Source organism: Natrix helvetica (assembly GCF_964273705.1).
Source record: "Natrix helvetica genome assembly, chromosome: 3".
In the NCBI taxonomy this organism is placed as follows: Eukaryota; Metazoa; Chordata; class Lepidosauria; order Squamata; family Natricidae; genus Natrix; species Natrix helvetica.
Window position 1 is genome coordinate 23387501 of NC_138549.1, and position 17651 is coordinate 23405151.

Genomic DNA, 17651 nt, shown 5'->3' on the forward strand with positions numbered 1-17651 from the left:
GATAGATGATAGATGATAGACAGACAGACAGACAGACAGACAGACAGACAGACAGACAGACAGACCGACCTGATGGGGGAAGAGCATTAAAGCAACAAGGTCTAGAGAAGGTCCATTGATAATGAAGATGATATTTTGCCAAAATGAACATTTGGGTTTCTCTAAGAGTAATCAGCTTTTCCATTTGTGTTCATATGTACTTATTATTTTTATAATTATTAACATCGTTGCTTTTATAATAGATTTTTACCATTGCAGTAAGCATTTTTCTAATTATTTTTCATATCAGACATTGAGACTCTGTGTAAATTATAATGGCATACAATTATAATGGACCAATATTATAATAATGCCAGAGATAAATTGTACTTCTTGTTTACCTCGGGTCAACATTTGCAGTTGCTTCATCGATGATCAGTATCTTATTCTTCTTCAGGATAGCCCTGGCCAAGCACACCAGTTGTCTCTGGCCAACGCTAAAATTAGATCCAGATTCTGCCAATTGAGTTTCCAGTTTGTCAGGTAGGTCTTGTATTGCTTCTTTCAATTGGACCTATAAGCAATTCATAGCAGTAATTCTAAGTTGACTTTTTTGTAAGAGACCATTAAAGTGCTTTGAATTTAATTTCAAAATATCCATACCATCTTATTTTTAAAAAGAGCTTCAAAATAAGCAGATCATAGTTTATTATGGATGTATGACATTAAGAGAGAGAGAGAGAGAGCAAGCCAGAACTCATTGATTGAAATGAGTTAACAAGATATGGATATAGCTTATGCGATTAGTTCAATTTGGGGTACATTACCAGATGCCCATTGTACATACTGAACTCTTCCATCAGCAGCAGTTAGCATGCTCAGTAATGAGGGACCAGGGCATTTGTAACCCCAAATATTTAAAGGACATCAGATTTCCTGCTCAAGTTAACAACACTCTTGTTCAGCTCACCGTGATGTTAAAACAAGGCCACAAAGAACAAATTAACAGAACAGAAGTCTTCTGTATATCATAATACATTAGAAAGCATTGTTTTCCAGAAAAATTACCTCTTCTAAAGAATTCCACAAGTCTTCATCACTATATTCATTGAAAGGATCCAAATTATTCCTCATAGTCCCAGTAAATAAAGCTGGCTCCTGAAACACAAGAAATTTCCAGACAAATTATTTTAATTAATTAACCTTGGTGTTTCTATAACAAAAGTTAAAAGTCTGTTAGCATGTTTAGGATAACTAAAAATAGAATACGGCAGCGAGGCATGTTCAAACAGAAATGCAATAAAGTCCCAACAGCTATTTTTTTTCCCAAGGCAAAATTGTGAGATAGATAGAAGAATATCGTAGAGGCGTTGAGAGAAAATAGAAAGAAGTCTTAATTGCTATTCTTCCCGACAATCTTTCGATAAGCAACTTTCTCTTCCCAATCATTTAAGGGTCATTAAATGTATTTGTCTTCCATATCCGTATCTGATGTCCTTTTGGAGAAAAATAGATAAGCAGGAGGTACAGAGCTCCTATTTAGTTTAACGGTGTCATTTCACAAAGTTGCTTGAAAGAAAATTTTTAACATGCAAATTCTTTCCTAATGGAAATGCAAGTTTACTGCTACCTGATTCTAATCTTCGAACACAATAATAAAATTAAGCTTTATAAGGGAACTGCATCTGTCACCATTTGCACTCTCTCACCCACATTCCTTTTAATGATTGATTTTCAAGGCAGAAAAGAAAAAGATCAAATTCTGGTAGTGTTATGTCATAAAGAAAAAAAAACTAACTGCAGGTAGTCCTCAACTTACAACAGTTCGTTTAGTGACCGTTCCAAGTTACAACGGCACTGGAAAAAGTGAGTTATAACCGTTTTTCACACTTACGACCATCGCAGCATCCCCATGATCACATGATCAAAATCCAGATCTTTGGCCAATGGTTCACATTTATGATCCTTGCAGGGTCCCAGGATCATGCGATCACTTTTTGTGACCTTCTGACAAACAAAGTCAATGGGGAATCCAGATTCTCTTAATAACCATATTACTAATTTAATAAATGCCATGCTTCACTTAACAACTGCATAAGAAAAGTCATAAAATGGGGCAAAACTCACTTAACAAATGTTTCACTTAGTAACATACATTTTGGGGATCAATTGTGATTGTAACTCGAGGAATACCTGTATTGTACAGTATTTTACTGTATAATACAGGTAGTCCTCAACTTACAAACACAACTGAACCCAACATTTATGTTACTAAGTGAGACATTTGTTAGGTGAGTTTTGCTCCATTTTATGACTTTTCTTGCCACATTTGTGGCATGAATCACTTCAGTCATTAAATTAGTAACCCGGTTGTTAAGTAAATCTGGTTTTCCCGTTGACTTTGCGTGCCAGAAGTTTGCAAAAAGCATTCACATGACCCCAGGACACTGCAACCATCATAAACAGTTGTCAAGCATCTGGGGATGCTGTTGTAACTTCAAAGGGTCACTAAGTGAACTATTGTAAGTCAAGGGCTGCCTGTATTTTATCTCCTCATTACGGATTCCCGATAAAACAGCTCACAACAGCTAGGGATCATGAGGTACGTAGGACAACATCAGATTGTAGAATAATGACATATCACACATTCCACAATGTGGATTTCACTCATTGTAGATCCTTCCCAGTTGGAAGGAGAAAAAAATCTTCAGCCTACAAATGATCATCAGTTCATCACTATTGATGGAGATGTCTAGTTTCATTCAATGGTGAATCTAAAATAAAATGTAGGTTGACTAGAGTTGGTGGCTCCACTTCAGCTAAAGTAAATACTGTTGCAAAGAGAGTAATTGCTAGGTTAGTGAGAACAGGAATACGTGTGATACTGTTTAATGCAATGCATATGCATTGCAACTCGTAAAATGCTCACGGGTTGTCAAAATGCTTAGGCCATGCCCACTCCACCTCCGCAAAGGCAAAAAACGTTGTGACATGTCACTCTATATCACGTGACGCAATCGAGTTTGACATCCGTGCTTTAATAGGCTTGACATACCTAGATCCCTCAACGATTCATCATACAATTTAGCCTCCAGGCCCTTGATTGTCTTTGTTGTTCTTTTTGTTGTTCTCTGTTTTCCAGGGTCGCAACATTTTTTTTTTTTTTTGTATCGTGGTGATCAGAACTGGATGCAGAATTCCAACTGATGTCTTACCAGCACGGTGTAGAGCAGTACTATCACTTCACATTATTTTGACACTATCTCTCTATTGATATATCCTAGGACTTCACTGGCTTTTTTGGCAGTTGCACCACACTACTGACTCATATTTCAACGGTGGTCCATTTAAACTGGGAGAGGTATCTAAGTGGCACTGGGGACACTTAGATACCTTTCCCAGTTACTACTATTGACCCAGACACCACCTATTCTATACCCATGTATTTGGTTTTTCCTGCCTAAATGCAGGACCTTATTTTTCTCACCACTGAAGTACATCTTGTTGGATAGGGTCCATTGCTCAAGTCTTTCTTCTAAAGCAGGGGTCTTTCTTATAAAGCAGGGGTGACAAACCCAAGACCCGGGGGCTGGATACGACCCTTGGGGTGCTTAGATCTGGCCCGTGGGACCGCCCTGGGAACAGCAAAGGATCAGCCCGTGGTTCCTCTGCCAGTGAAAAGGGAGCTCTGGAGAGAGCCGCAGATAGCCGTCTGAAACTCCGTTTTCTCTGGCAGAGGGTTGAAGGAGGCTATCGCAGTCGAAAATGGCACCCTGAAGCCCGTTTTCACTGGCGGAGCACTCAGGCCATCACAGGCGCTCCTGACACAAGTGATTGCTGGCCACGCCCACCCCAGCCCCCTGTGGTCAAACACAACCCTGACGCGGCCCTCAATGAAATTGAATTTGACACCCCTGTTTTAAAGTATTGGCTTGAATTAGAGTTATCTTATTAAGATTTAATAAGAATTAATATAGAATTAAATAATTATTTAATTATTAAAATTAGAAATATTTCAGATCAGCTAATTTTTTTTGCCATTTCAGCCACTTTCTGTATCCACCCCCTCCTACGAGAAGTTAAATTTACATCTCTAAATGTCAGAGTTTACGCATAGGTGAGGATATTGTGCATCAAACACATGGCATCTCCAGACTTGTCACATCTCAGTTGAAAATGCTATTTCACCAGGCGCACTAGTGAAGGCATATTTATGACTTGTTTAACCAAAAGATAGACCTTTTTTGATGTTTCTCACACATTACAATAATATTCCAGTCTTAAAATTCAACCAAATGTAATGCCAGCTCCCCTCCCAAAATAAACAGAATGGGGCAGGAACGGAGAGGAGAGACTGCCTGGAATAAATGCTTAAAAACTACTTACAATAATCAGCAGTAATAATTGTAATAACACATTTGTAAAATTAAGCCCAAAAGGTTAAACTATGTACTTCCAAAGTGCAATTTGCCCCATAGGTGACTACTATACTTGTGAAATGACTTCAGTTTCTTCTGACAGGCTCACTTAAAGATACACATTGCAGCTTAGCATAATAGTTCAACATAGCCTAAAGGTATTCAACTGTCCCAAGTGTCTTTAATCGTTTTCATAAGAAGCATATACACAGGTAAAGAAAGAGCGTAGTGCAATGATTAACTGCCAACAGATTACAACCCATGAAGCTATTTTTATTTTAATGGGGTAGTAAAGTATGCCAAGTTGCAAAGCTCTTTCGATAAAATATTTTCAATGCATTTCTGCCAAGTTATAAAGTCCGTAAAATCATCACAGGCAGAAGAAATGTGCAGTATAATATGGTTTTGTATTCCCCTTTAAAATGCAAGACAATGAAATAGATTTTTCATTTCAAAAATGGCAATTCCTGCCCTATAATTTTAATTACAAAAGCTTTTGATCAAATGGGCTCAATAAAGCATTAAAAATGCTGATCTTTTTAATATTAAAAAAAAATCTTATTTTAAAAAAAATCTAGCAATGATACTTGATGTACATTTCAGATATTGTGGAGATGAACTTCCATTTCGATTCTTTAATAGTTTAGCAAAATGGAAAATTTCAATTCATAAAATCTTTATAACGGCTATAATATAGTAGGAGCACATGAGTATTGCAGAAGAAGATAAGGATAGTTTTAATTTCAACTCCTGACAAATAGTTATATAAAAATTGCCTGTTTCGTGAGAGGAAGCCCATAAGCTAAACCTATAAAAAAATGATAAATTACAGTCAGAGAAATAGATATTTTTGTCTCAAAGGACTGATGTTAACTAATAAAAGTTTCATGAAATAGCATTTGAAGCAGCGTTCCTCAACCTTTCCAGCTTGGTGGCTCAGAAAGGTTGGGGAGGGAGAAGGGATGTTTTGTGTGAGGAGCAGATGCATGCATAGCTCGTGCAAGTGGGGTTGCGAGCACCAGCCCCCGCCACTCACACAAGTTGGGCTATGCGCATGCACACCGACCTGCCACTCACACTGCCTGGTTGCAAATAGGTCATGGCTTTGGACCTCTGCTGGCGGTTTGGTGCGCTTCTTGGCTGCTAGGTAGTAGCAGGGAGTTCACTCCAGCACACCTTGGCGATGTGCCCCTTTCACTCGCAGCGCTAGCAGGTAGTGTCGCGGAAATGGCAAGCTGATCTTGCATGGTCTACTCCGCAGCTAGTGCAAGGTGGGAGATGTGGTTTGAATTTGCACACCGGCTGGGCGCGGCTACTGCGCATGCGGCAGCTGTCATTTTCCTCACCTTCTGAGCTCTCAGCCTCTGCAGCCTCACAATGTACACATGTACTCTTTCGCGCGTCTTGTGGAGCGCTTTGGCGCTGCAGAGTTTTAGTGGATTTGACGGCTGATTCGGACACCCTCGCTTCGTCCAAGGCAATTTGTAGAGTGAGGTTAGTTTAGCGAGTAACCTCCTCTGTAAATTAATGTCCCGCACACCGCATATAATGCGGTCAAGAATACGTTCATCTAGGTCTCTTAACCCACAGTACGCTGTGGCTTTTCTTAGCGCCGCAACGTACTCATTGATCGATTTGCCCACCTTTTGGTTCTGAATATTAAATTTGTGCCGGCGAACGTGTTTGGACAGCTTGGGGCGTAGTAGGTCCTCAGCGTCTGCTGGAGCATGGACCAAGCGACCAATTGTAGCGGCGTTGGTTCAGAGAGGTCTTTTGCCGTTTCGAATACTTCCCGGCCACAGTATCTGCGGAACATGTTCTTCTTGTAGCCTTCAGAAAGGCCCATGAGGTCGTTGGCCTCAAGGAAGCAGTCAAACCATAGCATATATGAGTCCCAGTGCTTGGTGACTGGGTCATACGGAGTCTGTGGGGCGTGCATGGCCATTTTGTATTCTGAAGATGTTTTGAGTTTGCCGCTCAAAAATGGCTGCTCGAAGCTGCACTGAGCTCCAGGCTGGATGTACTTGCTGGATTGCTACGCTCTTTTTGGTTCGCCTAGTTGCCTTCCAATCCCACCTTCGCCGCCAGTGTTAGGTCAGATAACGGAAAACACACAAGGCTAAAGGCAACAACAGCTCTTTATTAAAGTACAACAAGTAGGACACAATCCAGTGAAGGTTGAGTCTGACAGCAGCCCTTTTATAGGAAGCTGTCAGACCCTTCGACCAATAGGATTAATTAATTAATTTATTTATTTATTTTACCGTGCTTCTAGACCGCCCCCTCTCCCGAAAGGGACTCGGGGCGGTGTACAGTCCATATAAAGAATATATCAAAATACAATAAATAGAAGAATTAGATATGTACAGTTAAATATGGAGGAGGTTAAAATAAAATTAAAAAGAACTGTACAGAGCCAGTATATATAAATATAGTTTTAAAACCCCTAGGACACACACAAATTAAATTAAAAACAATACCCCTAAAATAACCAGTTAATAGTACGTTTACCAGGAGGAACAGTTGTAATTAAGCCAGGCCTGCTAGTCGGAACAGGTGAGTCTTCAATTTTTGCCGGAAGGAGCGGAGGTCAGTGGTGGTTCTGATGTCGGGGGGGAGGTCATTCCAGAGGGTTGGGCCCATCACAGAGAAGGCCCTACTCCTTGGTGTCGCCCGTTGGCATTGCCTAGTGGACGGCACCAGGAGAAGCCCCTCCCTGTGTGAGCGAATTGGCCGCAGGGATGTATGTGGGAGGATGCGATCCCGCAAGTAACTAGGTCCTGTGCCATGGAGCGCTTTAAAGATGGTAATCAGGACCTTGAAACGCACCCGAAAAACCACAGGTAGCCAGTGCAGCTCGCGCAGGAGAGGTGTTATGTGGGAGTACCTAGTACTCCCCATCACAGCCCGCGTGGCTGCATTCTGAACTAACTGCAGTCTCCGGGCGCGTCCCAAGGGCAGCCCCATGTAGAGAGCGTTGCAGTAGTCCAGGCGGGACGTCACCAGCGCATGAGTGACCGTGCGTAGGGCATCCCGGTCCAGGAGGGGGCGCAATTGGCGCACCAGGCGAACCTGGTGGAACGCCCCCCTTGCCACGGCTGCCACATGGTCATCCATTGACAGCCGGGCATCAAGGAGGACGCCCAAATTGCGCGCCCGTTCCACAGGGGGCAATTGTTCGCCCCCTATGGCCAGTGATGGAATCAGCTGGCTGAACCGAGGTGCCGGTAGCCACAGCCACTCAGTCTTGGAGGGGTTGAGTTTGAGTCTGTTGTCCCCCATCCAGACCCCAACGGCTTCCAAACACCGGGACATCACTTCGACAGCCTCGTTGGGGTGGTTTGGGGTTGAAATGTACAGCTGAGTATCATCAGCGTACAGGTGGTACTCAACCCCAAAGCCACTCTGGCACGCTCTGCCGGAACAGAGGACCTTGGTGGAAACCATTGTAGTTGATATCAGTATCTAACAACCAGCATCATAACTTCTGGAACATTATTAGCTCAGTAATCATTTTAAGTTTAGATCTAAGAAACTACTGTATTTTTCGGAGCATAAGGCGCACCAAGATTTTGAAGAGGCAAATTTTTTTTAAAAGGTTTTTGCACGCTGCAGACCTCCCAAAAAAGGCCCATTTTTCGTGAAAACAGGCCAGGTTTTTTTTCAAAAAAGAGAGCATGAATAGCCTTTAGGTGGCTTGTAGAGTGCTCCTGGGGATGGGGGGCCAAAAATGAGCAAAAAGCGGCCAGTTTTTCATGAAAACAGCCCCGTTTTTGTCAAAAAAAGGGCATGCATATTCTTTAGGAGGCTTATAGAATGCTCCTGGGGGCTGAGGGGTCAAAATTGAGCACAAAATGGCCAATTCTTCGCTCATTTATGCCCTCCCCAGCCCCCAGGAGCACTCTGAAAGCCTCCTAAAGGCTATGCATGGCCATTTTGGTGAAAAGGGTAGGGTATCGGGAGGCAAGAAATGCTGTATTCAGTGTATAAGACACACCCAGATTCTCCGCCTCTTTTTTGAGGAAAAAAGGTGCGTCTTATACTCCAAAAATACGGTACTACAATTTGTGATACACGGGACTACCTTTAAATGCCACTTGATTGGTTCAGAATGCAACAGTTCATATGTTACCTGTCACACGTTATCTGGGCTACATTGCTGTGGAGTTGTCAATCCTGCACTGGCTTCCAATAGGATTCTAGGAGCAAGTGGTACTCTTATTTTTAACCAATAAAGCCCTTTATGGCTTGGTACTACAATACCTTCATAGTCACTTTCTTCAACCAGAGTCAACCCATTCAATAGGTTTATCCCAGCAGTGTAATCCTCTGAAGTATGCTACCCATTCAAGTGAGTCTGCTACCGAGCATGCGCTTTGCACGCATGCGGGCCTAAGACATGCCTGCACAGCGCTAAAAAAGAAACATTTTGAAGCCTTCCAAGTCTGCAAAACAGAGGTGGGTTCCTACTGGTTCGGACCAGTTCAACCAAGTAGGTAGTAACTCGGCCTGCCACGCCCCTGAACTGGTTCTTTTGGCAGTGCAGCAGGCACCGCAGAAGGAATTTTTTCGTACTGTGCATGCGCATGTAGCACGCATCAAGCACACGCACGCAGCATATCCGTAAGTGAACCGACAGTAGCAGCAGACAGAACCCACCCCTGCTGCAAAGGTAAGTAGAAGAGCAAGGGGGAGAATCCACTGTGCCAAGCGATTTAGATTAGCTAGAAAGCAGGAAATCTGATGATTCTAGCTAATATAAATCATGCGTCACAACTGATCGTCACCCAGCCAATCATCGGAAATACCGGTTCGCCCAAACTGGAAGCATTTTTTACTACTGGTTCAGGCGAACCAGTCCGAACCAGTAGTATTTCACCCCTGGTTTATCCTGAGAAAAACTATTTGTAGTATCCTAATTTCAAAAGGCATCATTGGCAATTAGAAGCACTTCTGCAGAATCTCATAATTTTTCTGTTTCTCTTGATGGATTCCCCCTTGCTCTCTTCGAGTTCTCTTTCTTTCTCTTTCTTTCTTTCTTTCTTTCTTTCTTTCTTTCTTTCTTTCTTTCTTTCTTTCTTTCTTTTGAAAATCTAAAGTAGCATAGTAAAAATTGCCTAAAAACATTATTCAAAACTTAGATTTTTAGGACAAACTATGATTAACATAAGCCAAGACCTGGAGGGGGAAGCCACACTTGAGAGACAAGGAAGCAAAAGCTGACAGTGAATGCATTCTTCTGATTCAGTTTGTTCAAATGAGAAACTGTTTTCAAAAGATGTTCCACGAAAACTAACCTGGCCTCTTAAATATCAATAAAAGATGGACTAAGCACTAGGAAAACTCAAATGGACAAATCTACCTGTTTTTCTAAGACACATTTTGAGTAATTTGCAAGATGTTTCCTATAAAATCCTCACAAAAATTCACATATGCCCACGGACATATGTACATGTGAGTTTTCACCCAGAGAAAAGTCTACGTGCATTTTAATCGAGTGTTTTTATAGTCCCTTGCGGTTGTTGAGATTCATGTGACATTTAAATCTAATTAATTAATTAATTTCCTTATTGGACATGCTTTGGATATCCATTTTTATTATATAATTGCACTGCAAAATTTGGAGAAATGCAAAAACTGAACAATGTATCTGTTCCGGTTCATGTAATCCCTCAGAAGGTCAAATTAGATTGATTTACACTAAAATGCAACAATAGGCATTATTTATCTGACTCTGAATTGAATTGGGTGGTCAGAGGCAGGTTTTATGCATAATTCTACCAGCGTATTCATACTGAGAGATGCATGAAGGAATGTGATAGCAAAATACATTAGCCTTCCCATCACATCCACAACAGTAAAGTAGAATGTATGGAATTTTTATTGAACACTATGCATTATTTGCATTTTAAAGTTGCTTGAAATCAGTATAAGAAGCAGCTGATAGATGGGAGCTAGAAAAGACTTCCATAGGTTTGCTTTTCGATGGGAGAGATGAGGATAAATCAGTTTAGCAAACAATATTAATTTTAATGGTTAATCCTATCTTTTGATTTTAACGGGTGTGTAAGGTGCCTTACATGAATGAAATCAACCAACATCTAGAATCAACTTCAAAATATTTTATTTAGATGCAGTAATGAATATTGAGAAATCTTACCCCCAAACCTTAAGTCTCACTTGTCAAATCTAACCTGTCAAATGAATCAAATGACTTCCAAGGAGCAAATATGCACATCAAAAATATGGCTAACATCGCAAAAATGGAGGCAGGATTTGTGCAAAACAGAATTAGAAAATATAGTGTGTATAGTCGTATTATGCAGCTATTTTCAATACAAAGACAACAACCCAATGTAGTTTGCCATTGGTATTATCTTCCAAGCCCAAACGTACAACTCTGTGGACTTTTATGCTCTACTGACAATATGAAAAAAGCCTCCTTTAATGTAAAAAATAAATAAAATACTTTTAGACACATGAAACTCTCCCCCGTGAATTTAATTAAATCTTGTTTATACTGACAAGATAATAGACAAGGCTTTTTTTTTTGTTTTATTTTGAAGTGTAAGTCTTATACAAGGAATTTAATATATCGATCGTGTATGTAACGATAAATAGGATGGAAAATAAAATTAGGGTAGGAAAATATCCTAGCTTCTAAAAATGTATTCCCCCCCACCCTCAGCAAAAAAAAACCCCTCCAATATTATACAATACGGTCCCCACCTGAAATAGCTAGGGAAGCTTTCAAAACCTTGCAGCTATTGAATGAACAGTTCGTCATCTGTTTTCCGGAGAAAAGAATATTGTGCAAACACAAAGGCAGAAGAATTTAAGTCCATGTAAAGTCCTCTTAGGTACAAAAGGGTCATCAACTTCACTCAGCAGCGCTACTGTGCACTAATGAAAGCTTCAGCATCCAGAAACAAAGAGGGAGACTGCATTAGGCCGCAATCCAATTGTATTTATTTCCTAGTAATAGCATACCTACCTCTTTCTGTGCTTTCTATTTTTTGAGCAGAGGGGAGAAGGGAGGATAAGGCGAAGGGGGCTTTTAGAGAACTATGCTGCTTGCCTAACTTTGCTTTATCACGGTAGTTCAAAAGAAAAAGCAAAAAAAATCAGAGAAAAGGGGGGGAAGCCTTACAGAAAGTCCTACAACCCTTATTCCAGGCATGATGTCATATAATATGGGTACTATTGTGTTGAGTTGAGTTGTGTACTGTTTCAGGTGAGACAGTACACAACTCAACAAAGGGCAACTGGCAGAAGCTCCCTGCTCCAGTTTTGGGGGGAGAATGGGGCTACAATCACATTAGGTTGCTGACCTATGTTTTGTGTTTTTGTAATGTTTAGGCTTGACAAGGAAGATGTAACAGCTGTGGTGGCGCAGTGGTTAGGATGCAGTATAGGAGGTTAACTCACTGCTCATTCCGGGAGTTCGATCCTGACCAACTCAAGGTTTGCTCAGCCTTCCATCAAAATTCCATAAAATGAGGACCCAAATAGTTGGGGGCAATATGCTGACTCTGTAAACCGCTTAGAGAGGGCTGTAAAGCATTGTGAAGCAGTATATAAATCTAGGCGCTATTGCTATTGCTATTACAGGGAGGGAAGATTAGAGAGCCCGATCTCAAAAGTATATTATGTGTTCATAGTAACAATCCCGTAATTGCCACATATTAAATTGATATACAGGTAGTCCTCAACTTACAACCATAATTGAGCCCAAAATGGATGTTGTTAAGTGAGATATTTGTTAAGTGAGTTTTGCCCCATTTTACGACTTTTCTTGCCACATTTGTTAAATGAATCTTGGCTTGTCAGAAAGTCGCAAAAGGTCATCACATGACTCTGGGACATTGCAACCGTCATAAATGTGAGCCAGTTGTCAAGTGTCTGAATGTTGATGACGTAACCATGGGCAACTTATGATGCAATGGTCATAAGTGTGAAAAACAGTCACTTTTTGAGTGCTGTTGTAACTTCAAACAGTCACTAAATGAACTGTTGTAAATCAAGGACTATCTGTATGTAGTGAAATGGACACCCCTGTTATATTATTCCTTGAAACCACTTGACAACCAAAATGTCCAGGGATTAAAGGATCCTTTGACTTTCTCCTTCTGAGATAAGAGAGAAAACTTTAAATTTGGTTTGCCAAAATTTATGACTGACATTTATCTCCATGCCTGCTCAGAATTTAACAGATTAACAGAGTTAGAAGAGACCTTGTAGATCATCTAGTCCAACCCCCTGCCAAAGCAGGAGACCCTACACCATTTCTGACACATGGCAGTCCAATCTCTTCTTGAAAGCCTACAGTGATGAAGCTCCCACAACTTCTGAAGGCAACTTCTGCTCCATTGGTTGATTGTTGTCACGGTCAGAAAATTCCTCCTTATTTCTAGGTTGAATCCCTCCTTGATCAGTTTCCATCCATTATTCCTTCTCTGACATTCAGGTGCCTTAGAAAATAGCTTCATCTCTTCCTCTCCATGGCAGCACCTCAAATATTGGAACACTGCTATCTCTCCTGGTTCTTCTTTTCACTAGACTAGCCATGCCCAATTCCTGTAACCGTTCTTCATATGTTTTAGCCTTCAGTCCCCTAATCATCTTGGTTGCTTCTCTGCAGACTTTCTAGAGCCGTGATGGCGAACCTAAGGCACGCATGCCACAGGTAGCACATGGAGCCCTCTCTGCAGGCATGCGAGGCATTGCCCAGCTCAGCTCCACCACACAAGCGGCCGTGCCTCCCACCGGCCAGCTGATTTTTGGGTCTATGCAATGCATGCAGGAGATGCGCATGCATGCGCAGGGAGGTTGTGTGCACATGTGGGGGGGTCATTCAGGGAGGCCTGCTAGGCCCAAAACGAGCCGTGGGGGGGTGCAGTGTGCCCCATTGCTCCCCTTTTGATCCCAGGAGGTTTCAGGAAGGACCACTAGGCCCAAAATAGTGGCACGTGGGGTCACGCGCATGCACAGGGGATGAGGGGAGCACGGGGGGATTGTGCATGCAAGCACAGGGGGGTGGGGCACATTGCATAATGGCCGTGGGCACACGCACATGCTGTCACGCAATTTCAGCACGCAAGGAGAAAAAGGTTAGCCATCACTGTTCTAGAGTATCAATATCTTTTTTTATAGTGTGGTGACCAAAACTAGATGCAGTATTCTTACATAAGAGAGCATTTTGATGCCAAAGGAGCAAAAGTGATCAAGACAGTCAAGAGTCTAAAAGGCCCCATGGTTCCTTTGCATGTCACTAACCAAAGTTAAATTGTATTGACCCCCCCCCCCACAAATCATCATTAAGCCACCTGTTTCTTAATTTAAAAAGCAGCCATGATATAAAAACATATTTGCCCTGTTCCCGTTCCTGAGACAGCATCCCGCCCCTGGGTCTTCATGGGGACTGATAGTTCACAGGAAAAAGGACCAGATATATTCCTTTAGAGGCAATGGTACTGGCCAGTGTGTTTATATTTTTACATCTTTAGAATGGCACAAATGAACCTGAGAGATTGGAACTGATACCTGTTCAAAGCAACAACTGAGTTAATTTACCACATTTCAGAACATATGGGCAGAAATGTCCTTGCTCCAAATAGTCATTTTGAGTCTTCCAAAGCTGCTGTGAATAAAACATTCACATTCTGGAATATCTCGAAAGCCAAATAAAAATTATCAATTTTCTACTAGCTGAAATTATATTCTCTGTGAAGTCTAAAATGCCAGGGACAGACTCAGATTCACAACACCCTAGTCCATAAAATCTTGTTTGTTTGTTTTTTATGGTGTATATTTGAGAGGACAAAGATACTGTTGGATGCGCGCATGCCCGCATATGCACAATCACACTCTCTTCCATTTGTCAGAATAATTTCTGCTCGAAAATATTTTATGTCCACAATACAGAATGCATCCTTCCAGTCTTTAAGCTAAATTCAATCTGTAGTCATAACTAATGGCTGAAAGAAAGCTGTTTGGGCATGACAGAAACATAGATAATGAACCTCTTAAAATAGTCATAATAATTTCACTTCATTTTCAGTCATCATTCAAGAAGAGAGGATTAACATACACAGAGACATCACGCTACTCTATAAGATTCCTGGCATATAACCAGCAGAGTGCAGAAGAAAGATAAAGAAAAATTTACAACCCTTAGGTTTCTGAAGAGCGCTGGATGGACTTCTAAAATAGGCTGATACGCAAAGCAGACCAATACCTGAGGTATGATTGCAATTTTCTTCCTCAAGTCATGAAGTCCCAGTTCTGATGTCAAATATTTATCAATCCAAATTCTTCCTTGGGGCTCAGCCAACCGGAAAAGAGCAGCTATTAGAGAGCTTTTGCCAGCTCCTGTTCTACCGACAATTCCAACCTGAAAGACAAAAAAATAGAAAAACATATACTAGGGGGAAGAAGGCATTTATAAAGCACTGCTTCTAATTATCTTGTTTATTTTGCCTCTTGTAAGGCAAGATGTACACAGTAGATGTTAGGCAACAAAGGATGCATAAGTATGTCTTCAAAAGGAAGATTTTCTCAGCATTTGAATGATCTACCTATTGTTTGATAATATAGTGATTTTGGTTCATTTTTCTCATGTGAAGTAGGAATCAAACAAATACTTTCCCGGCTTAGCACATGTGAAGAGATGCTTTATTAGGATTTCTACTCTCACCCTTAAAGCATAACTATCTTATTCCAGGTGTTTAAATTGAACTCAAATTTTAATGTAATTTTATATGTTTCTGAAACTATCATTGTCTAGTTTCAGGCCCCGGGTAGCTTATAAAACGTTATTAATATTTGCTTTTGGAGAGGAATAACGGTGCTTTTGACTCACAATCCTCGAGAGTAATTATGAGTAGTCTTTTAAAAAACTTTCATAACATCAGGAGCACAGGAATAAACATATTTTTCTTTTACATTAAGAAAGTGAAACAGACTTCTTAGATCCAAAGCCTACTTATCAATTTTTAGCTCAGCCATCAGAGACAATAATTAATTGTATTGAGTTTATTAAATAGCAAAGAGAGGGAGAACAAGTGATTGCTTGATTAATCAACTGATTAAGTGCCCTCAAGTTGGTGTCAATTTTTATTTGAGTGACAGACCAATTCTCTCCAAGATGATCTGTCTTCAAGTTGGTCTTTTAGTTCCATTCATTGCAGCTGAAAACTGATTCTATCCACCTTGCTGTAAATCATCCATTTCTTTTCTTTCTTTCAACTTTTCCCAGAATTATGGGCTTCTCAAAGGAACTGCCAAAATATTACAATTTGAGCCCAATCACTGATGTCTTGAGTGAAAATTCTGAATTGATTTGTGGGGTTTTTGTATTCTCAACAGTCTTCTCCAACATTAAAATTTAAAAACATTGGATACACTTTCTATCTTACTTTTTCAAACTCCAGGTTTTGTAATGCTATGGGGTCATGATGAAAACCTGAACAATTCTAATCTTTGTTAAATACAGTCAGGTCTGGACATCTGAACATTTTTTCTAATATTGTCCTCTTTAAATTGAAATAACTATAGTAAAACTGAATTAGGCTTCAACTTCATAATTAAAATATCTAAACTGTGCTTAAAATTACCCTGATTTCCTAAAATGCAGGAATGCTAAAATAGGTATTACATTTTAGAAATGCTATATTTTTTAAAAAAAGAATGTTGACCCAGACATCAGAGGAAGAAGAAAAAGATCAAAAACAAGATATGTAAACCTAACAATTTTTTTCAAGTGAGCTGAGAAGTCAACAATGTAAATTTCACATGATGAAAACCATTTAATCCCATTTCTGAATTAACCCTCTTTTTTAAAAAAAATCTGCATGAAAGTTTGTCAGTAATATGAGACCTTTAAATGCATTTCTCATATTACTTTTGTCTTTAATTGGGAAATGCTGCTTTATATCTTCATCAGTATATATATATTTTTAAAAAATCAAGATGTATACTGTGAAATCAGGAGCAGTGAGATTCTGAATTCACATTCACTAGGAGGTGCTACCTAGCATAAGATCACAGCAACATTCAGAAATTCTTCAAACTTCTCTTTCAGCCACAAAAGCCCACCAGCTGTTTTTCTTCACTTGGGGCAACATGATTTACCCTCCTCTTTGCATCAACAGAATAATTGGAGAATTAGTTGACACAAACTCTCAGCAATCTCTCAGTTGTCTTAATCGCTGCAGATGGAAGCTTCTGAGGGAACTTGGCTAATCATAAAAACACTAAACAAAGTCAGATCTATCTTTTAGATTAGATTAACAGAGCTGGAAGGGACCTTGTAGGACATCTAGTCCAACCCCCCACCAAAGCAGGGGTCCAAGGGAAACTAGAAGAAGATCCCAGAAGTGTAGACCAGACTGTAAAGTTGCAGAATACATCCCCAAAATGCTTAGTGGCAAACCACTTGCTTATTTCTGCTAAAAAAACAGCCCAGGTATGTTCATTCAGCAACATATTCCCTCTCTTCCTAGTTATGTTCCTTTGGTTTGTTACTTTGCATGGCATCTCAATCCTTATCCGCTATTAGAAGAGTGCAGGACTACTGCAAGAGGTGGCCCAAAGGCAAATAAAAGTATGGAAGTGATAAAGAGATATCTTGCATAAATTCATAGAGGCTTCTGCTTCCCCATGAAGTCATCTCTGCAAACTAAAAGCCACCCTTTTACATAGTAGATTTACATAAATAGTATCTTAAATAAATGGAATTATTCTTTCTGAGATTAACTGGGAATTAGGGGGATGAAAGCAGCATCTTATAAAATGGGAGGGACATCTATCTGAGAAGAGAACTGAAGAGACTCATAACGTACCAGAAACCTAACCTCCCTCTCTAATTGTTCATTCAAGCCCATTTTATAGTATTTTTAAAACCATCCTTGCAAATCCCCCAGTGCTTCAGGTAGGACCAACAATCCTGGGCTGAATTAATCCAGGGTTTCAGATTTATTATATTTCTGTCCTGGACCAGCCTAGGATAATATTTAAAACTAGAAATTCATGGATCTCTCCAAACCTAATATCTACTGTACAATACAAACTATAAAAAGGTAATTAAAATTAAATTTATAGCCTAGAACTGGAAAATCCATTTTATAAGACAAAGTACAACTAAGTAACATGATTCTTATTAAGCGTACATACAGTAACGTATCAAAATTAATGTACAAGCTAATCATTGCAAATTATTACAGAATTAATAAAGTGTGAAACAATATTATTCTA

General features: G+C 40.1%; 1 protein-coding gene across 1 annotated transcript in view; it reads right to left on the minus strand.

The window, feature by feature from the left end:
* Positions 1 to 17651, minus strand: part of ABCC4 (ATP binding cassette subfamily C member 4 (PEL blood group)) — a 202609-nt gene that overhangs the window by 46116 nt on the left and 138842 nt on the right. Inside the window, exons 26-28 of the mRNA XM_081948711.1 lie at positions 14635 to 14790; positions 1048 to 1137; positions 381 to 553 (exon numbers count right to left, since the gene is read on the minus strand). Of these exons, the coding sequence (XP_081804837.1) occupies positions 381 to 553; positions 1048 to 1137; positions 14635 to 14790 (419 nt within the window). The remainder of the gene's footprint in view (positions 1 to 380; positions 554 to 1047; positions 1138 to 14634; positions 14791 to 17651) is intronic.